Source organism: Vitis riparia, chromosome 3, assembly GCF_004353265.1.
Source record: "Vitis riparia cultivar Riparia Gloire de Montpellier isolate 1030 chromosome 3, EGFV_Vit.rip_1.0, whole genome shotgun sequence".
NCBI classification, from domain to species: Eukaryota; Viridiplantae; Streptophyta; class Magnoliopsida; order Vitales; family Vitaceae; genus Vitis; species Vitis riparia.
Genome location: NC_048433.1, coordinates 10263082 through 10286306, shown reverse-complemented (window position 1 = coordinate 10286306; position 23225 = coordinate 10263082). Strand labels below are relative to the sequence as shown.

The 23225-nt window shown below is 39.7% G+C and overlaps 1 protein-coding gene across 1 annotated transcript in view; it reads right to left on the bottom strand.

Annotated features, from left to right (window-relative positions):
- Window positions 1-344: 344 nt before the first annotated feature.
- LOC117911320 (fatty acid amide hydrolase) overlaps window positions 345-23225 on the bottom strand; it is a 30718-nt gene continuing 7837 nt past the window's right edge. Inside the window, exons 15-21 of the mRNA XM_034825640.1 lie at window positions 23096-23199; window positions 22766-22858; window positions 20656-20724; window positions 20248-20312; window positions 2052-2113; window positions 871-966; window positions 345-705 (exon numbers count right to left, since the gene is read on the bottom strand). Of these exons, the coding sequence (XP_034681531.1) occupies window positions 643-705; window positions 871-966; window positions 2052-2113; window positions 20248-20312; window positions 20656-20724; window positions 22766-22858; window positions 23096-23199 (552 nt within the window). The 3' untranslated portion in view covers window positions 345-642. The remainder of the gene's footprint in view (window positions 706-870; window positions 967-2051; window positions 2114-20247; window positions 20313-20655; window positions 20725-22765; window positions 22859-23095; window positions 23200-23225) is intronic.

The following is a 23225-nucleotide window of genomic DNA, read 5'->3' as shown; positions in this document are numbered from 1 at the left end:
ATGACTCGTCATCCTCATCAGAAGGTATCACACCTAACCTTCCTATATTTCAGTTAGCTTGCTTTCTGCAGTTGCTGGTTTCTGCTAAGTTGGTGCCTTTTTGGATCCACCAAATGTGTAGTTGATCCATCAAGTTGATCATAGTCTTAGGTGGCCATTGCCACCAATGATGAAGCTAGGGATGTGCTCTAAGAGAGGCATAAATAGAAGAATTATTTCAAGGGGCAAAAAAAGAGAGATAATGGGATATAGTGCAGTAAAAAACATACTTTTCCCTTAAACATAAGATCAAGAGTTCAAAATCCCTATTGAAATTTCATTTTTTTTCAATATATTATACCCTATTAGGAAAGTTATCCAGAAGGGTCTTTAATATATTATACCCTCCATCAATTCATACACTTTTAACTTTTTTTTTCAATTTCTGAAGAGTATCCCAATGTATATACATATATTAGATCCAAATGGTTTAACCATCCCAATGGAAATAAGATAACAAACAAGTGATTGTTTCAAACAGGGATTGTTTAAATAAGCATAGTAGCTTCTTATGACAACATTTATTAAGCAATAAAAGACGTTTCAAAGTATGCAGAGAGGGAGCTGAAATGGAGAAACCAATTGTCATAGGCAGGCAGATTCCTATTTCACTTTCAAGATATCATAAAATTGTGCAGGCTTCTTCTTAGGCTCACCACAGAGTTCCTGAAAAAAGCGAAACCCAGTGATTTATGCTGTTGATGCAGTAGACTATTGTGAACAAATTATGAGAAGTTGACATGAACTATAAGCATGATCTTCTCATTTGCTTTTGTTCCTTTTTGTTTTTTATTTATTTTATGAAGTGAAGAGGGAAGTGAGAATCGATACCTCCACTGCAGAAGCCAATCGCAAAATTGAAGCTTCGCCCCATGGCCGGCCTATGAGTTGTAAGCCTATTGGAAGTCCTTGTTTATCGTAACCAACCTGAATATTGAGGAAACGATAAGCAAAAAAACAAAGAAAAGATGATCATGTAGTCATCAGAATGATTGAAGTGTGAGAATGGTCCTGGTTTGATCTTTAATCATAAATCAGAAATAAACTAAGAAGAATACTAGAGCTAATAAGAAATGAGATGAAAAACTATATAGAGTTGTGAAGACAACAGAATACACGAGGCAAGTGTCATTAGATTTGAAAAATTGCCATGCAGAGAGACATAAATTCCATGATACCAGCATCACTAGTGAGCTAGTAAAACTGGGTTTCAAACTGTACATGAAATGAATAATAGTAAACAGAAGGGAAAAGAGGGATAGGCAGTTTGGTGGCATGACCAAAGCTCTTATTGGGGTTTTCTAGCAACAGAATTTATGTGGTCTGGTAAGCATAATTAGTGGGCACTTGCTAAAAGGACATTGTGGCAGATTAGGAAATAGGGCCTTTATAAATCCAGTTCAAAATTTCAGATATATTTTCAAAGGAAAGACTCCAGAATTTTTTTTTTCAGCACATATTTTCCAATCAAGAAAAAGGATTCCAAAACTTTTAAGGGTAGTCCTCTTTACTGTGCAGGGAGACAAGATCTTCTTCTTGAGATCCTTCTGGACTTCAGTGACCCAAAAATTGCATGCTTCCCTACCAGCCAAATTCCCTCAGATTGAAGAGTAGCCTGTTTGCTGAAGTTGCATGTGTTTGCTTTAGTTAGAGTTATTTGGGGGGCTGGGTATTATTTGCTTTTTTGTTTCTATCCAAACAATATCTCATCCTTTCCGTTACCCTTCTTCTTTACAACTAATAGCATTTCTCTTTCATACCTAGTAAATAAATAATCAAGACGATTAGCAATTTTCATTTTTGAATTTCTTCTCTTCAATTCTATGGACCATTTTTGCCAAATGCAAAAGAGAAGATTGGGAGGAGTCAGTCTTGGTCACATTTCCATTTTACAACATGAAGATAGGATTTCTTTAGCTTAAATTCATATGGTATTGAGAGTATATGAAGAAACATATACAGGATATAACCATGTAACTGTAGCCTGGCAGGAAAAGATTTGTAGAGCTTACAGGAACAGAAATGGCAGGAAGTCCAAGAAGATTTGCGGCTACAACAAACCGCATGAGGTAACCTGAAACAGATGAACACATGCAGGTATAAACCAATAGGCAATAGAAGCTAGAAAAGATTACATTAATAACATTAGTGGAGGCAAAAGCTTGAAAAAGAAAAATAGCACACAATTAGAAATTTAGAAGTAATTGAAATGGCTCAATAATAATTTACACCATTGAAAGAGATCGGTTCCTAACTACACACAATTGAAAGGTTTCTTAACATTTAAGAAAAAATTGCATAGAATCCATGCCATTAATTTCTTTCTAAAAACATCCATCCATGATGCATCAAGCTAAATTCAAATCTTAATTCAAACTCTATTGCTTCAAAAGTAGAATCAAGAACCTTGCAGAAAAATATGCCTAGACTTCTAGTCATAACAACAGGCAAAATCCTGTCAGCAATTTCAAATATGGCAGAAACATGAAAAGTATTCAATGGGAAAAATGTGAATGTTGGAAAACCGAAACTAATATGGAAAGAAATAACTTTGTAAAGTTGTAAATTATTTATTAGTTGTCAATCTTTGTATTTTAGGAAAGCAATTGTTAGGAGTTATTCTTTCCTTTTAATTAGTGATTTAGTTTCCTAATTTGAAGGATTTGTATATGCTGTAAACTCTATAAAAGAATAATCTCAATGAAAGAATATTATTCCCGTGAAACCCTATTGTAGACCCTCAATTTTGTCCCTTTAACACATGTCTTTAAGTTCGTTTTCAGTGCTCCACAGTAGTTCCTTGGTGGCCCAGTACTACCACCACCTCCACAAATTGGCGACTCCACTGGGGATCTCGAGGATCAAACTTGAACACTATTTAAGGAAAATGTGGCGTTTAATTGGTCGATTAGTGGGTACCTCTTTTTAGGCAAGGTGATTTGACTTGCTTGCTTATTTGGTTTGCTATCTTAACATGTTTGATTTGCCTTGGATGATCACTTGATTGTTTTGCTCACTTAGCATGATTCACTCTCACATATATTAGATAAGACTTTGTTTGTTTGATATTTATTTGATTCGCATGACTGTTTGATGTGATCACTTAACTGTTTGTTCACTTTAGCATGATTCACTCTCACATATGCTAGATAGGACTTGGATTGTTTGATATTTATCTGCTTCGCATGACTGCTTGTTGCATGAAAACCCTTTCTCTTGCATGTTCGAATGATTGCTTGTCTTCATTCACTATCTCACATTAGTCTTAGGTTTTTCGGATGCACCCACATCCTTCATTGTACACTTTAGATTATCCTTGAGTGTTGAGAGATGGGAGAGTCTTCACCCTTAAGAAACCCCTGGGAACGCGAGGAAGTGCATGTGTGGAGGTGATGACCACCTTGCATGGAAGCACCCCGTCTCCTTGGAGGCGTGCAGAGGGTTGCGTACCGCCGGAGGGTACGATCGCTTCTGCTAAGGATCCTTTGACCCACCCATTTTATCTTATAGAGCCGCCTTAACCTTGTAGGTTAGCCTAGACCCAATTAAGATTTCATTCCTACACGTGGGTGCATCTGTGGACCTTCAGAGCTGCCTTAGTCACAATTGGATTTGGTTATCCCTTCCTTAGTCTCCTTTTGGTGTAATCAGGGGAGGGTATCAGATTGAGTATATTTGGGCTTTGCTTCTACGCACTTGATTCATACAGAGTCGCTTTTGTACCGCACCTTATCCAGTATTTCCATATTTGTAGGAGAGTTTATCGTGACCAGTCTGGGTTCGCCTTCGTGGATTAGAGTTGGAGGCAGATTGACCAGAGCATCAGACCAGTTAGACCAGAGATCAGATCAGGGGGATATGGATTCTCAGATAGTTACCGTTGACCAGTTTGCTGCGGCCATGGCTTCGATCCAGGAGGCTATAGCTAGCCTTGGCCAGAGGATAGATGGGCAGCAAGCCCAACAGGTCCAATTCAGGAGGATATCCAGTTTGATACCACAGTACCACCACCACCTCCACACAGTCAGCCAGCACCACAGACTATACCTTTTACTCTGCATAGTCAGACTGAGGTTGCACCACCTCCTGCCATAGTCCCTACTCCGATCTCAGAGGACCCACATGCTCGTATGGATAAACTTGAGCAGAAGTTGAGACAGATGAGGACTTCAGAGGGAGCTATCAGTTGGGATGATTTTGATGGAGCACCGGTAGCCAGTTTACCGGCCAAGTTCAGGATGCCTGAGATTGAGAGATACACAGGCATAGGATGCCCTCGCATTCATTTGAGACTCTATAGTACAGTTATGAGGGCCCACAGACTGGATGAGGCCCAGATGGTTATGCTTTTCCCTATGTCGTTGAGTGGCGCTGCACAACGTTGGTTCGCTTCATTGGAGGTATCACGCCGTAGGACTTGGGATGACTTAGCCCAGGAGTTTTTGAGACAGTTTGCATTTAACACTGTCATTGATGTTTCGAGGAGAGAGTTGGAGGCTTTGAGACAGAGGCCGGAGGAGTCAGTCACTTCATTTATCTCCCGATGGAGGGAGAAGATTGCCCAGATTGTTGATCGTCCTTCGGAGAAGGACCAGATTAGTATGATTCTGAGGAGCTTACAGCCTAGATTTGCCAGACATTTGATGGGATTTCCTCACACGGATTTTGGATCCTTGGTACAGGCCCTGTACGGTATAGAGGAGGGCATTGCTAGAGGATTGTGGCCCGAGTCTTCCCCTTCTGATCCAAAGGGGAAGAAGCTCTTAGGAGGACAGAGACCAGGAGATGTGGGTACTATCAGTTCAGCAGGATCGAGATCTCCCAGGCGCTATCAGACATTTGGGCGGACTTCAGGAGCCTATTACCCACAGCGTTATGTTCAGTATAGACCGCCCAGACCCATGGCTCCTACATACCTACACCAGACCCCAGAGCCTGTTTTTACTGCACAGGTCTCTGAGAGGCCTCCTACTTTATACCCTCGGCCCGAGCCCCACAGACTACTATTCCTCTTGTACAGAGGCCGATGCGACAGTTCTCCCATCTAGGTATGCCTTTGAGTCGAGCTTTCCAAAAGCTCGTAGATGGTGGTTTGTTGACTCAGTTGGCACCTAGGCCTGTACCTCAACCCGTGCCACCGCGCTTCAGGATGGATCTGCATTGTTCCTACCATCAGGGTCCAGGGCATGACACGGACCATTGCACTGCTTTGAGACATGCTATACAGGACTTGATAGATAAGGGTCTGGTTAACTTGGGGCAGCCAAGTGTAACCACGAACCCTTTACCGGCTCACTCTACGCATGCAGTACCACCACCCCCGGGCGGCATACATCACATAGATTTTGTAGAGGATGACAGCATACACATGATGAGTTGGGATGATGGATTACTAGAGCCGATTGTTTTGGATGATAGTTATGAGGTTGCCACAGTGGGTTCTCAGACTTCTACTCCGTTCAGTTTGATTTCAGATTGGATACCATTCGAGTTGACTCCTACTGCACCGTTGGCTATAGCACGTCAGGGCCTGCCAGTCCCATTTATCCTACGACCAGATGATGATGATTTGGAGGGGAGAGATGTACAGATTGTGACCCGTAGTGGGAGAGTAGCTCAGCCCCCACCTCTAGTAGCTAGGCCATTTGATAGCACAGCTTCTCATGAGGAGGTCAGGAGAGAGGATGACGAGATACTGAGGCAGTTACGGAGTACACAGGCCCGCATATCTATTTGGAGTTTGTTAGCATCATCCAGTACTCATAGAGATGCTTTGATTCGAGCCTTGAGTCAGATCAGAGTAGAGACTACCACCACTCCAGATGGATTGATTCATATGATGACGGCTGGCAGGGCCACTTGCATTGTATTTTCAGATGATGACTTACCACCAGAGGGTTCAGACCATACATGCCCTCTATGTATTACGGTTGGTTGTTCAGGCCACAGAGTTCCATCTATCCTATTGGACAATGGCTCGGTCTTGAACGTTTGCCCATTGGCTACTGCTATTGCCCTTGGTTATGCACCTTCAGACTTCGGTCCCTCTACACAGACAGTTAGAGCATATGATAGTATTAAGAGGGAGGTCATGGGTACTTTGATGATAAAGTTGTTGATTGGTCCGGCTACATTTCCCATCCTATTCCAGGTTTTGAGGATTCCCACGTCCTTTAACCTGCTTTTGGGTCGACCATGGATTCACAGGGCCGGGGCTATTCCATTTTCCCTTCATCAGAAGGTGAAGTTTATACATGACGGGCAGGTCATCACGGTACAGTCTCCTAAAGATATGTTTGCCTCATCCGAGCCAGTGCTTCAGATCAGTCACAGTGAGGACGACCTACTTTTGACTGGGTTTACTTTTGATGAGATACAGACTCTCGAGATTGAGGATTTTTGTAGAGACTTTGTGGCTATGTCATTTGATCAGCACAGTAGCACAGTGGTCCTTGATATGATGAGGGGCATGACCTTTCTACCTGGCATGGGGTTAGGACGACGTCAGCAGGGACCGAGCGAGTTCATAGCTGCCATTGACCATGATACGACATTTGGACTTGGATTTATCCCTACTGAGGCCGATTATCGTCACATGGCGCGGCTGCGCAAGGAGAGGGTGAGAGCCCGTTTATCCCGCACACCATTTGATTATCCTATTCGACCCTATAGGATGAGTTTGGCTGACTACTTTGTCAGAGGATCAGAGACTCGACCTCGTCTAGAGGAGATTGATAGTGTGGTTCATACAGATAGAGAGACCGATCTTCAGCATCTATTTCACCAGCTACAGTTGAGTGATGGGGCTCCCGACTCTTCTTTCCCTTTGACGATTACTCCCACGTCTCCAGATCGAGCTAGCATGTTGTCTCTATGCTTTCCAGAGGAGATCATTGGTGATGGGGTGATGGTTGATTCTACTGAGATGATTGATGGAGTTGTTTCCCATGATGAGTACCGAGATGAGATGGACATGATGACCATGAGCCAGATTACCAGCATTGTTCAACTTCAGCCTGTTTCAGCATTTGATATGTTTGGGGTGTCTACCATTGAGGTTTTTGAGGAGACTCAGACTCTTCCTGTTCCAGAGCTTCCAGAGGATGATAGTAGCTTGTTTGAGGGCATTGTTAGCCCAGTTGAGGGAGCGTCCGACCTTGTGGACCCACCTCTTTCTTTTGATGTTTTATCGGGATTTGTCTCCCGCTCTGACGATGTTTCTATTGTTTCATTTATGGATTTGGGCATTTTTGAGTATTCGCCTGTCTCTTGCGATAGTACCTCTATATCTGCACCCCACTCACCCACTTCACAGATATTTGATATAAATGATGAGGTTGCATGGCCCGATTCGGATAGGGACTCTTCTGATCATGACCTTGATCCGTGGATGAGAGAGTTTCACCTGCTACAGGGGATGTTGAGACTGTTGATTTTGGCACAGAGGATCAGCCTAGAGAGCTGAAGATTGGTTCACCCTATCTACAGATGAGAAAGATAGACTTATTCATTTACTCAGGGCATACTTGGATGTTTTTGCATGGTCTTATGAGGACATGCCTGGTCTTGATCCTCTATAGTTCAGCACCACTTGCCTATCCTACCACATGCCAGACCAGTTAAGCAGAAATTGAGACGATTACATCCACGTTGGAGTTTGCAGGTGAAAGAGGAGATTCAGAAACAACTCAGTGTTGGATTCATATCAATGGTTGAGTATCCAAAGTGGTTGGCTAATGTCGTCCAGTACCCAAAAAGGACGGCAAAGTTAGAGTTTGTGTGGACTTCAGAGATCTTAATAAAGCCAGTCCTAAAGACGACTTCCCTCTCCCAATATTGATTTGTTAGTTGATAGTACTGCAGGCCATTCGATGTTGTCTTTCATGGATGGGTTTTCAGGGTATAATCAGATTTTGATGGCTCCAGAGGATATGGAGAAGACAGCCTTTATTACTAAGTGGGGTACCTACTGTTATAAGGTTATGCCATTTGGGTTGAAGAACGCAGGAGCCACTTATCAGAGGGCCGCTACTACTTTGTTTCATGACATGATGCATAGGGATGTTGAAGTTTATGTGGATGATATGATTGTGAAATCCCAAGGCAGAGCAGATCACCTAGAGGCTCTAGAGAGATTCTTTGAGAGGATCCAGAAGTTTAGATTGAGGTTGAATCCTAAGAAGTGCACCTTTGGAGTGACTTCTGGGAAGTTATTGGGACATATGGTCAGTGAGCGGGGCATAGAGGTCGACCCAGATAAAATCAAAGCCATACTTGACATGCCTGCACCAAAGACTGAGAAAGAGATTAGAGGTTTTCTGGGCAGATTACAGTATATTAGCCGTTTCATAGCCAGATTGACAGACATATGTGAGCCCATCTTTCGTCTTTTAAGGAAGAACCAGCCAACAGTTTGGAATGATGATTGTCAGCTTGCATTTGAGAAGATAAAGGGGTATTTGCTTTCTCCTCCTGTTTTAGTGCCTCCTACGCCAGGACGTCCACTCCTTCTATATTTGTCAGTTTCAGACATGGCTTTGGGATGTATGTTAGCTCAGATTGATGACTCAGGGAAAGAACGGGCTATCTACTATTTGAGTAAGAGGATGCTAGAATATGAAGTGAAATATGTAATGATTGAGCGCCTTTGCTTAGCACTAGTTTGGGCTACCAGGAGATTGAGACATTACATGACAGAGTACTCAGTGCATTTGATATCCCGCCTAGATCCATTGAGATACTTATTTGATAGACCTGCATTGACTGGTAGACTGATGAGATGGCTCGTACTTTTGACAGAGTTTGATATCCAGTATGTTTCTCAGAAGTCTATTAAGGGAAGTATTGTCGCCGATCACTTAGCCTCACTACCGACATCTGAGGATAGACCAGTTGATGATGATTTTCCAGATGAGGAGTTTGTTGCTATGACCAGCTTATCAGGATGGCGCATGTACTTCGATGGTGCAGCCAATCAGTCAGGGTATGGGATAGGTGTTCTGTTGGTATCCCCTCAAGGTGATCATATTCCGAGGTCCGTTCGTTTGGCATTTTCTGATTGACATCCTGCCACGAATAACATAGTTGAGTATGAGGCTTGTATCCTTGGTTTAGAGACTGCATTGGAGCTTGACATTAGACAAATGGAGGTATTTGGTGACTCCAATCTGGTACTTAGACAGATTCAGGGGGATTGGAAGACTAGGGATGTGAAGCTTAGGCCATATCACGCCTATTTGGAGTTGCTGGTTGCAAGATTTGATGACTTGAGATATGTTCATCTACTTAGAGCGCAAAACCGGTTTGCCGACGCCTTAGCTACCCTAGCTTCTTCTGTGGACATTCCGATTGATGTAGTTATCCGTCCGCTGTTGATTGAGTTGAGGTCTGCACCCGCCTACTGTTGTTTGATTGGAGAAACAGAGGTCCAGGATGATCTACCTTGGTATCATGACATTTATCGGTTTCTTAGATCTGGCACATACCCTGAGGTAGCCACTGCCAAGGATAGGAGAGCACTGAGGAATTTGGCCACTAGATTTGTGATTTGTGGGGATACCTTATACAGACGATCAGTTGATGGTATGCTTCTATTATGTTTAGATCGAGCCTCTGCAGATCGAGTGATGAGAGAGGTTCATTCAGGAGTTTGTGGTCCGCATATGGGAGGACACATGCTAGCCCGTAAGATTATGAGGACGGGCTACTTCTGGTTGACTATGGAGACAGATTGTTGTCAGTTTGTCCAGAAATGCCTAGAGTGTCAGATTCATGGTGATCTCATTCATGCACCGCCATCAGAGTTACACGCTTTGACCTCGCCATGGCCATTTTCAGTATGGGGTATTGATATTATTGGGAAGGTTTCACCAAAATCTTCCAGTGGTCATGAGTTCATCCTAGTTGCCATAGATTATTTCACCAAGTGGGTGGAAGCCGCATCATATGCGAGGTTGACATCTGCTAGGGTTGCTAGTTTTATTAGATCACACATCATCTGCTGTTATGGGGTTCCTCATGAGTTGATTTCTGACAGAGGGGTGCACTTCCGAGCTGAGGTAGATGCTTTGTTGCAGAAGTATGCCATCCGACATCATAGATCTTCAGCATATAGGCCACAGACCAACGGGGCAGTAGAGGCTGCAAACAAAATATTAAGAGGATTTGAGGAAAATGGTTGAGACTTCTCGAGATTGGTCAGAGAAGCTTCCTTTTGCATTGTGGGCATATCGTACATCTTTTCGTACTTCTACAGGAGCTACGCCTTACTCTCTAGTGTATGGTATGGAGGCTGTTTTGCCAGTTGAGACAGAGATGGGTTCATTGAGAGTAGCCCTTGAGCAGCAGATTTCTGAGACAGAGTGGGCTCAAGCTCGATTTGATCAGCTTAACCTTTTAGATGAGAGGAGATTGAGAGCGGCAGATCATGTTCAGGCCTATCAGAGAAAGATGGCTCGTGCCTTCAAGAAACGGGTTAAGCCTAGACCATTGCAAAAAGGGGACTTAGTTTTGAGGATTCTCAGAGGTTTGATTGGAGACCCTAGAGGAAAGTTTAGACCTAGTTGGAGTGGGCCTTATGTTATCCGAGAGTTGACTCCAGAAGGGGCTGCATGGTTGACTGACTTAGATGGAAACCAATTTTCAGAGCCTACCAACGTGGATCAGCTAAAGAAGTATTATGTTTGAGACCGTGGTCGCAGGATGGGTGGTTATCATTTCGGTTAGCCTCATACTTTATCACCTCTATATATTAGACCGTTGCTAGCCCATTGAGCCTCACATGGTATGTTATAGCCTTATTTCTTTCTTATAGCTTTGATTACCATTTCTATACCTGGGTTGGGGCCCTTTGATGTATATGCATGCTTTGCTAGGAAAGTCTCATGAGCTTTAGACTTATAGGTCTATCTTCTCATTTTGTTACCATCCTCTTATCACCCTACTTGTTCTATTTTATTATCACCATATATTCATTCTCTTTCTAGTCTCTATCATTATTTGCTTCATCTTATCTATTCTCTTCCTTGGGTTGATGATTCTTCACCTCTTAGTGCAAAGAGGGCAGTCATATCACTATATTCATTCCATCATTTGACATTGATTCGGAGATTTTGGTTTGAGAGGTTATCTCATGGGATGGGGTTCATGTATTCACTAGTGATTTGAGAGAGTTTGTTCATTTCTTATATTTTTCCCATTGGAGTTTGATTTATTGATGATCAGAGCATGCGCAAAAAAAAAAAAAAAAAAAAAAAGAAAAAAGAAAAGAAAAGCGCAATGATATGCTCATGTATGGTATCTCGTTCCATTGGGCATTTATGCCACCTTTTGAGGTTCATTTATTGGGTATATTTGTCATTATGGGTTTTTGTGAGTTTTTATGAGTTTTTCACTCCTTGAGCCGCTCTTGTTATGCATTTGGAGTGTTGAGGGTTCATATGAGAGTTTTATGGTATCCTATGCTTATCGGATCATGGTTGATATGTATTAGGTATGAGAGATGAGCGACCTTTTACTAGGGTCTCCGGATCATTGTCTTACCCACCATTCCATCATTGGTGATATGACTTTCCTTTATTGTACTAACATGGGTTGATCATCACTCATTCCACTTTCTCATTGCTTCATTTTGTATCCCATTACCTCTTTCCAGATCTTTGTTCCACCTTTTATCCATTCCCTACATGTTGACACCCATTACTGATTTGATACCTTTTTCACATCATTCACATATTTCATTGATGGTTTGACTACTCATTCTTCTCTCATTTCGCCATCGACATTTCCTTTAGTTACCTTTAGGTCCATGGCTCATGAGATTTTTTCTATGCATTACATCTTGTACACGAGGGTACGGGTTTGATCATTGGGTATTTGAGCCTAGTTTCCCTTCATTTCTTTCACCCTATCACCTTGGCCTACGTTACGTCCCGTGTCTTAAGACCACCCTGAGGCCACGAGATCAGACGTTATCTTTGACAGTCTTCACTTGGACAGGTTTTTTGTAGATTGGTTGAAGTATGGTCGTTACCATGTCCTCTTTTATGGAGAATACTTTTGGAAACATTTGGTCTCTCTCTTGCTTGGCATATTGATGTTTGATGGATTTTTTTTGGGTTTGGAGACAGTTCATTGAGGATATTGGATTCATCCCTTGGTTGTGCATTAGATATCCATACTGGGGCATATTCCCCTTTCTTTTGGTTGAGATGAGCCCCTAGTGGAGCACTTTCTTTGAGTCTGGGTATTTTCACCGATCAGGGATCCCTAGTGAGGGATGTTGAGACTATATCAGTTCTAGTGGAGCATCGTTGAGCCCCTAGTGGTTCCATTCGCGGAGTACTTCTGAGATAGACTAGTGGATTATTACTGAGTTGGAGGCAGTTTTCAGTGCAGTGTACAGATCAGGCATACTGGGGCATATTTCCCCCATTTTGAGGTTACCAGATTCCTATCAGATTCAGTCAGGGATTCATCAGAGACGTGTTTCTACTTTTGAGATTACCACGTTCCTCATCATTTTGGCTATTCATTTGAGATTAGATTTAGAGTGTCTCCCTTGAGGCATTGGTCGATACATCATTCTGACTTCTTAGCGGATTATTGTTGAGCTGAGGACAGTTGATTGATGATGTTGGATTCATCCTTTTGATTGTGCGTCAAATATTCACACTGGGGCATATTCCCCCCTTCCTCTGAGATTCTTATCTGTTATTGTATACGGTACAAGGATGGATGATCATTGTTTATTGTTCGCCTTACGACTTTGACATCAGATCTTATACTGGGGCATATTTCCCCCATGTTCTTTGAGTATCCTTGAGATTGAGACAGTGGCCAGTTTGGTTTTAGATTGAGTACTAGCCCAGGGCTTCCGACGATCGACTGTATCAGGGCCTCCCTACATGGATTTGTTGAGATAGAGATGGATCGCATCAGGTTTCACCCGAGGAGCACGGGTGGATTCTTTAGCCAAATGTTCATGAGATAGATTTGTTTCCGCCATTGTTACCTTTCATATTGAGTTATCCGGATGAGCACCATTTTGGGAACTTTGAGATTTGCTTTTAGATGAGCCACGATATACATGCTTTGAGATTTACCTTTTGAGATTCATCGACAGAGCAGCTTTTCAGACATAGAGGGTTTCTTCAGTTTAGACTTTACAGAGGTTTGTCACGATGCGTCAGTTTCTGACCCATTGATTCTAGCAGATGATTGATTTACTAGTTGTTTCAGCAGTGTGAGCACCCTGGATACTGGGGCATATTTCCCTTCTTGGTTTCAGTAGTCCGACCCTTGACATTTCAAGTATATGGCTTTGAGCCAATTTATTTCATGTCCACTTTCGAGTTGGTCTTCTCTATTATTCCCTTCTAGGCCCTGAGCCTCGTAGCCATGAGCTATCCATTCCTTCTAGACCCTGAGTCTTATAGCCCTGAGCTATCCTTTTTTCCCTTAGGCCCTGAGCCCGTTAGCCCTGAGCTATCATTTCCTATAGACCCGGAGTCTTTCCAGCTCTTAGCTGAGCTTTCATCATTTGGTCGCCCATGAGTGGTTTGACCTGGAGTTTGCGTATCGCATTCTCCTTCTAGCCGATCAGTTATAGAGCCCAGAGCTCATAGCCCTGAGTTATTCATCGACCCAGAGTCATTTTCCATTTTGACCCAGAGTCATTCTTTCCTAGTTAGAGCCCAGAGCTCACAACCCGGAGTCATTTGCATCATTCACATCCCTGAGATGTTTCATTTTCATCATTCCAGCCACTTGTGAGTGGCCTCGACCCGACACCTTGAGTCGGAAAGTATCCTGATCGGCTATTTATTTAGAGCCCAGAGCTCTCGACCCAGAGTCATTTTCCATTTCGACCCAGAGTCATTCTTTATAGAGCCCGGAGCTCATAGCCCTGAGCTATTCATCGACCCAGAGTCATTTTCCATTTTGACCCAGAGTCATTCTTTCCTAGTTAGAGCCCAGAGCTCTCGACCCAGAGTCATTTTCCATTTTGACCCAGAGTCATTCTATTTAGAGCCCAGAGCTCTCAACCCAGAGTCATTTTTCATTTATGACCCAGAGTCATTTCTTTCATTTAAAGCCCAGAGCTCTCGACCCAAAGTCATTTTTTCCCATTTATGACCCAGAGTCATTTCTTTCATCTAGAGCTCAGAGCTCTCGACCCAGAGTCGTTTTCCATTCATGACCCAGAGTCATTTTTTCTCCATTTAGAGCCCAGAGCTCTCGACCCAGAGTCATTTTTCATTTATGACCCAGAGTCATTTCTTTTCCATTTAGAGCCTAGAGCTCTCGACCTAAAGTCGATTTTCCATTTATGACCCAGAGTCATTTCTTTTCCATTTAGAGCCCTGAGCTCCCAACCCAGAGTTGATTTTCCATTTAGAGCTCAGAGCTCTCGACCTAGAGTCATTTTTCATTTATGACCCAAAGTCATTTCTTTTCCATTTAGAGCCCAGAGCTCTCTCGACCCAGAGTCGATTTTCCATTTATGACCTAGAGTATTCTTTCTGTGTAGAGCCTTGAGCTCACGACCTAAAGTTATTCCATCTTTGTGATTGCATCCCCGTGTTCCGAGCTTACTCTTTTCATGTGCTAGGACAAAATCTTTGGTCCTTCTTTAGTTCTTCGGTATAGTTCACTTCATTCCGCTCATTACTCGCGTTTCTACTCGCATTCTCTACACTCGTGATCTATGCCGAAGATGGGCATATTTGTAGACCCTCAATTTTGTCCCTTTAACACATGTCTTTAAGTTCGTTTTCAGTGCTCCACAGTAGTTCCTTGGTGGCCCAATACTACCACCACCTCCACACCTATTCTTCAACTTGGTATCAGAGCTAGCAATTTGCTTGCCGAAATCCTCCTTCTTCCTCTCTTTCAATCCCTATTCCTTGAAACCATGTCGGATATTTCAAACGAGTCCACTACTGTTCCTCAACCTTCTCTGAACAATCCCATCATTACTGATTCTTCAAAAATCAGTCCTACCACCTTGGAATCTCACTCTATCCAAATCACCACGATTCGCTTGAATGGTGACAACTTTCTGAGATGGTCTCAATCAGTTCGGATGTACATCAGATGACGTGGAAAGTTGGGCTACCTGACGGGTGAAAAGAAGGCTCCTGCAGTGGATGATCCAAACTATGCTATATGGGATGCTGAGAATTCCATGGTGATGACATGGCTTGTGAATTCTATGGAAGAAGACATTAACTCTAATTACATGTGCTATCCAACAGCACAAGAGCTTTGGGAGAATGTAAATTAGATGTATTCTGATTTAGGGAATCAATCACAAATCTTTGAATTAACCCTCAAACTTGGTGAGATACGATAAGGGGAGCATCTTCTTGCACTGCTGAAATCCAACTTGACATCCGGTACTTCTAGTGTTTCTTTGGCACACACAGGTAATGAATTATATGCTCTATCTTGTCATTTTAAATCTACTCCATGGATAATCGATTCTAGAGCATCCGACCACATGACCAATTCCTCAAACATGTTTGAATCTTATTCACCGTGTCCTAGAAATAAAAAGGTTCGGATAGCTGATGGTAATTTCTCACCTATTGCAGGAAAATGTCTAATAAAAATCTCTTAGGGAATAGATCTTAAATCTATTCTCCATGTTCCTAAACTTACTTGTAATCTCTTGTCTGTTAGCAAATTATCTAGAGATTCTAATTGTTGTGTTATCTTCTATGAATCCCATTGTATTTTTCAGGACCAGATCTTGGGGAAGACGATTGGCAGTGCTAGGATGATCAATGGTCTCTATTATTTCGAGGATAATTTACCTAGTAATAAAATTGCTCAAGGACTAAGTAGTATTAGTTCTCTTTCTGTTCGTGACCAAATAATGGTTTGGCATTGCAGATAGGCCATCCTAGTTTCTCTTATTTAAAACATTTATTTCTAGTGTAATTTCAAAAGGTTGATCCTTTATCATTTCAATGTGAAAGTTGTTTATTGGCAAAGAGCCAACGAAAAACTTACATTCCAAAACCCTACTATACATTAAAACCATTTTATCTTTTTCACAGTGATGTTTGGGGACCTTCAAAAGTAGCCACAATTTCAGAAAAAAAAATGGTTTGTGACCTTTATAGACAACCATACATGTCTTTGTTGGGTATATTTAATGAGGGAAAAATCTGAAGTCGAAAGGATTTTTAAAGAATTTTACAGAATGATTGAAAACCAATTTCAAACAAAAATCAGTATTTTGAGATCTGATAATGGGATCGAGTACTTTTAATAAAGTTTTGGAAACCTTTTCAAATGAGAACGGAATTTTATATCAATCCTCGTGTTCTGATACCCCTGAACAGAATGGAATAGCTGAACGTAAAAATAAACACTTGTTAGAAGTAGCACGGGTTATGATGTTTTACATGAATATTCCAAAATACTTATGGAGGGATGCCATACTAACTGCTTCATATCTAATCAACAGGATGCCTACAAAAATTTTGCAGTATACCACTCCTTTGGAGTGCTTGAAAAAGGTATTTCCAGAATCTCGAATTAATTTTGAATTACCTTTGAAAATATTTGGTTGTACTGCATATGTACACATTCCAAAAAGGTTAAGATCTAAGTTAGACCCAAAAGCAAAAAAATGTGTTTTTATAGGATATACTCCTAATAAAAAGGGCTACAAATGTTTTAATCCCCTTACAAAACGTTTTTACACAACTGTGGATGTTTCCTTTATGGAAAATGTCCCATATTTTACCAAAAATTTACTTAAGGGGGGGAAATTAGTGGAACCAAATTTTTGGGAAATTGTTGAACCTTTGCCTACTGTAATTCTTGATATCTCTCTTGAAAAAGAAAATAAGGAAACTAAGCTTACTGAATCTGAATCTGAAATTGGTCTGTCAGAAGAAGAAATACTACGAATGAAAAAATATAGAAACAATCTTAAGCTTGTGGTTTATTCAAGGAAAAAAGTCCCTGGAAGAAGTAAAGACCAACCGATCATCCCAGCACATGGTCAACCGAAAGCCCTGGGCAATGGCTCTCTAAATGTCTCAGGTAACCCTCCTTCTATTCCTACTCATATACATGCTTCTTCTTCTTCTGTTACTGATCTAAGTTTACCATCACACTTTGGTCCAAGTCCAGAAATATCTGCACTCGAACCCGGTTTAGGATTAACCCCAATTGTTCCTGCACAAGACCTTGACCTTGATCTCCCTATTGCTCTTAGAAAGGGAACCCAAGCCTGCACTAAACACCCCATTGCCAAATATATCTCCTATAGTAACCTTTCTAACAACTATAGAGCATTCACTACAAATATTTCAAAACTTGTGGTACCAAGAAATATTCAAGAAGCACTAGATGAACCGAGTTGGAAATTGGCAGTGTTTGAGGAAATGAGTGCCTTAAAAAAGAATGACACTTGGGAGGTTGTAGATTTACCAAGGGAAAAAAAAGTTGTAGGGTGCAAATGGGTGTTTACAATAAAGAGTAAAACAGATGGAAGTGTTGAGAGATACAAAACCAGACTTGTTGCAAAGGGTTTTACTCAAACCTATGGGATAGACTACCAAGAGACTTTCGTCCCCGTAGCTAAAATAAACTCGATTAGAGTTTTGTTGTCCCTTACAGTAAATTCCAATTGGCCCTTACACCAATTGGATGTTAAAAATGCCTTTCTTAATGGAGACCTAGAGGAGGAAGTGTTCATGAGTCCTCCACCAGGTTTTGAAGAAAGTTTTGGAGTTGGGAAAGTGTGCAAATTGAAGAAGTCCTTATACGGACTTAAGCAGTCGCCTAGAGCTTGGTTTGAGCGCTTTGGCAAAGTAATAAAGCATTATGGATATACTCAAAGTCAAGCTGATCACATGATGTTCTACAAACATTCAAATAAAGGTAAAGTAGCCATCTTAATTGTGTATGTTGATGATATTGTGTTAACTGGGGATGATTGCAATGAACTAGAGAAGCTGAAAGGGAAACTTGCTGAGGAATTTGAGATTAAGGACCTGGGGGCATTAAAATACTTTCTTGGGGTGGAGTTTGCTAGGTCCAAAGAAGGTATCTTTGTAAATCAACGGAAGTATGTTCTTGATCTTCTTGATGAGACAGGTATGTTGAGGTAAGCCTGTTGAGACAGGTAGTTCAACCTAGCCTTGTATATATATTTCTCTATTGTAAGAAGTTAATTATATGAATGAGAATTAAGGTTTTCTCTCTCTCTCTCTCTCTCTTTCAACAACAATGTATTGAAATTCATTTCGATAAACCTTCAAACTTTTTGTATCTTTGGAATGCTTCTATAGGAAAATTTAGATACCACCACTGTATCAAAATGGGTATCGAAATTCATCTCTTGTATCAAAATGGTGTTGAAATCCATTTCAATAAACTCCTAAACTCATTGGATCTCTGTAAGGTTGAGGTTGGTGATTTCAATACCTCATTGGGGTATTGAAATGGGTATTGAAATGCATTTCTTGTATCAAAATTGGATCGAAATGATATGTATCCTGGTATCAAATTGTGTATCGTGTAGTATCGAAATTCATTTTGATAACACCCTAAACTCACTATATCCAGATTGACTCTACTCCCATGTATCAAAGTGGTGTCGAAATACACTTTTATATATCAAAATTCTTCTTTTTCATTGCATTCTTCACTAGATGTAAACATTAGTCCTCAATTTGGGGCTTAGCACATATTTAAGCTAAAAGATAATGATTTGCACTCAAAAACATTATTCAAAAACTTATTTTTATATATGGAAAAACACTAGTTTTGAGTGCTAATCAAGCAACCACCCAAGTTTTTTGCATAGGGGAAGCTGAGGAAGGTGTGTAGGTTGAAGAAAGCCATATATAGATTGAAGCAATCCCCTTAAGCATGGTTTGATAAACATTGTGGAGTGTTGATCTCTCTTGTTTTTTCTAGATGTAACTCAAATGACTCAATCTTTGTAAAGAATGCATGGGTTAGGAATGAAGGCTTTAATTATTTATGTTGATGATATACTTGTATCTAGTAATGATTCGTATGAGATTGAAGAGGAGAAAACAGAGTTGAAAAATACTTTTCAAATTAAAGATCTAAGTTGGTTAGATGTTGCCCCATTGGTTTTGTCTTAGAGAAATGTGTAAGATTTATGAGACTAGTATATTAGGATTTAAACATATAATACACCCATGGATCCTAATGCGTAGTTAGAGTAGATAGTGTAGATTTTGCTGATATAAGAAGGCATAGAAGTCTTGTTGGAAAATTCACATATTTGATCATGACGCATCCTGATATTATCTTTGATGTGAGTATTGTTAGTCAATATATGGAGTGTCCTAAGCAAGTGTACTAGGATCCAATTTGTTGTACTCATGAATGTTTTAAAGAAATAGGTAGAATGAGTATTTTCTATAAGAAAATTGAAGTTGACATTGTCACTTGTTCAGATGCTCATTAAGCTGATTTTTTATCTAATAAACGATCTACTAATGAGTATTGCACTTTTGTGGGAGGTAATTTGGTAACATGGAAAAGTAAAATGCAAGATGTTATGGTTAGATTTAGTTCTAAAGTAGAGAATCATGCTGCTTGTGAGCTCACGTGGATACAAAACCTTATGAAAGAACTCAGTGTTGAAACTAAGAAGCTTATGGTTATGTCTTGTGATAATCAAGTTGCTACATATATTCCAAGTAATCCTACGTTTCATGAGTGCATTAAACATATTGAGGTGATGTGATTATTTCTTATGTTAGTGATCTTTTTATTCCAAGTTAGGCATTGAAAATTTCTATCCTCCAACTTGAGGGGGATTGTTAAAAATAATTTGTAGGGGTATTATTGTAATTTAAGTGTTAGGGTTATTATAGGGTTCAGTATGTAATATTTTTACTTCAGATTATTATTTTCTATTTAATTAAGAACAAAATGAAAGAAGAGAAAAACACATCCTTTTTTCTTATTCCTTGTTCTTTAACAAGAAGCACTTTCCCCTGGATAAAACAACTAAAACCCTTACTTTCCAATGATAAGGCAATATATCTCCAGGAAACAGGAAGTGTCATGCAAATTAGATGTATATCATTTTCACTTCATGTATCTTCATTATTAAAAGGTAAAGTAAAAGGCAATTTCTTGTGGCAAGATAAAAGGAGAAGATATCTCTCTAAGTGCAAGCTGCAAAAGGAAACAACTGACCTCCAACCTGAAGATTTGATTCCCCAAATTTAAGAGCACTAGGGGATATTATAGGTGCCGTCATACTGTTGTGCAAAAAAAAAACATTATCTCATGTTAGTAGGTGCCCAAGCGAGAGATTCTAATATACTTCTATCCATGCAAATGCACAATTAATAAAGTAATAATACCTAGTAAATAAGGAGTTAAGTAAGACATGATAGCTTGCTTCTAAATAAGGAGTAGTAGTAGCAGAAGTAGTTGTAGTATAATAATAATAACAACAATAAAGATAATGGAATCAATGACTGCCAAATACAATTAAAAAGAATAAAAATAACTAAAGAGGAACCAATCATAGAATGCAGTGAACAGAAACTAATATGTAGGTCAACACCTACAATTCCACTATTACTAAGCTAATCGTACCCAGTTGTTGGGGTCACTATGATATCAACATTCTTGAAAATCTCCATGTGGTAGTACATTAGCCTTCTCCTGCATAAATTGAAGCAAATTAAAAAAGTGCTTAGCATTAAAAATCCATATCTTACACTAAATAAATTCCAGTCATATAGCCTCTTCCAGAGACATTGTCAATACTGAGGGGGTCATGCATGCAAGTTTTATTTGGGAGTGTATAAACCATAGAATGCATCAAATCTCTTTTGGGATATTGATTACTACTCAAAAAGAGCATATTTTAGACAATAATTGTCATGAGTTTCACATATTTTGAGTAGTATTTATGCCTTAAAACACTAAATTAGCATACTTGCACTCTTGCAATGCTACTAACGGTTTTTTTGAGTTGTGGAAGGAATTTTAAGATACAATTGATGATGATTTGTACAATAAGGGAGATAAGCTCATGAAAAGAATGGGAGTCAAGTTGGCAATCGATAAAGATAAGGAAAGAAGACAATGAATGGGCTGTAAATGACAATGTTTTATTCACCAATTCAAGGTGGCTTATGTTTGCCATGATGTGAGAATATGGTTAAGTTGTGAAATTTACAAGGATGAGATGAATGCTCCATTTGAATGAGGATGAGTTTAGCTATGAAGATTTAAGCTTTTAAGGAATAGTTACTTGGCCATGGAAGAGAAGTATGCAGATTTTGTATGCTAAGGAGTGATTTTGGAACTTTTGGCACAAAGTTTTTACATGGAAGAGTCGAGTTTGCATACCCATGCCAATTGGACCAGCAAGGGTACATTTCTAAAGAGTTGTTGTGGCTAAATTTCACATGTTATATGAAGTTTCACATAGCCCTGCCAACCAGTTTAGATCTTGCATGGCCTTTTGCTTTTTATGCAATTTTCGCATGGAGAAATTCAAGTTCGCATGCCCATGCGAACATGACCAGAAAAGTGTTAATCTACAGGCTTTTGGAATTCATTTCATGTGTCACTTATCAATTTCACATACCCATGCAAAACTCGAAGTTCTTATGCAAGATTTGATTATAACTCAAATTGTAGCCTTTGATTTTAAAGGAGGATTCTAGATGATCTTTAGGATGATGACATGGGGTGTAAATAGGAGTTTGAGACTCTCATTTGGAACTTTTGGATCTTTTGATCAAATACAATTTTTTTTTTTTTCATTTTCGTTCATTCACTCACTAGCCAAACATGTCTTGCGAGGTTAAATATCCAATCATGACTGACTAGATATCATTCTTCTTGAAGGAAGGAGAATCTAGAGGTGAGATCTATGGTGATTTAGATTTTAGGGAAATAAAGTTTGATTTGACAAGATATGTTGATCCAATTGATTGATTGATTGATTGAATTTTGAGAATTTTTCTCTTCAAATTTTCTTAAATGACTACTATAATGCAAACTAAGTAGATTCATTAAATTCCTAAACCTAGATTCAATGAAATTGAATAGTTGCATTGTATGAATCATTGAAAGATGATCCAAGATGGATTGAATGTATGGTTTGAATTGATCCTTTGGATTAAATCCCCTAATTTGAAGAAAAAATTGATCTAGACTTAAAGACATCTAAAATCGGTTTAGATGAGAATTTATTTTTTCAATCTAACTAGATGAATAGGAAATCTCAACACCTTTTCACCATAGAGACTTTCTTTAGAGAATCCTAACTCTAAGAGCTTTTTCATATTAATCTTCTTTCAGCATTTGATTGTTTTATACTGAATTTTTCTTCCCAATTTGAACTCATCACCATTTTCATTTTATCATGAATTTTCAATCTATTTTCAATTGATCATATTCATTTCTTTTCATCCCATTCAAGCCTTAATTGATGAAAATATGCCATTCTAGTGGATGACACCTAAAGCCGCTATACTATTGTAACTTTTGTTAAAAAAACATTTTTGATATGGCAAAAATTATTTTAGTATAGTTGAATTAGGTTATAAATTTGGTTTCAATATGAAAAAGAATTATTGATAAGATATCAGAAGCTTTAGCTATAAACATGACAAACTTCAATAAATATGAACATGTAGACATATCCCAAAATCAAATTCAGACTTGATTTAATGATATTTTGCCTCACCTCAGACATTGGGCAGCAACATAATCTGATGCAGCGAATGTCCTAAATAGTGCCAGATTAGTGCGAGTATCCAAGGTCATTTTCGATAGTTTCCTACACCCAAAAAGAAATGAAAGAAATGAAAGAAGCTATCAATCCTAGCTATATACAAATACTAAAAAGTTAAAAGAAGGGTAACAATGTTATTTGCAAAGTATAACAAGATTTTTTAAGTTAAGAATGGTAACAGTGTTAATTATGTAGCACTCATGGTCATTTGAAGGATATTCAGGTGCAACAAATTCTATACCTATCTCACAAAGCACCTCGTGCGAAGGCAGAGAAACATACCCATCATAACAATGAGGATTTAATGAAGATACTGATTCAGAGCCAATTGAAACAATATGAGCATTGCGCATCTCGTTCAGTTCTGGTATTATAATCTCTGTTACCTTGAACCATTATATGGAAAAATTAA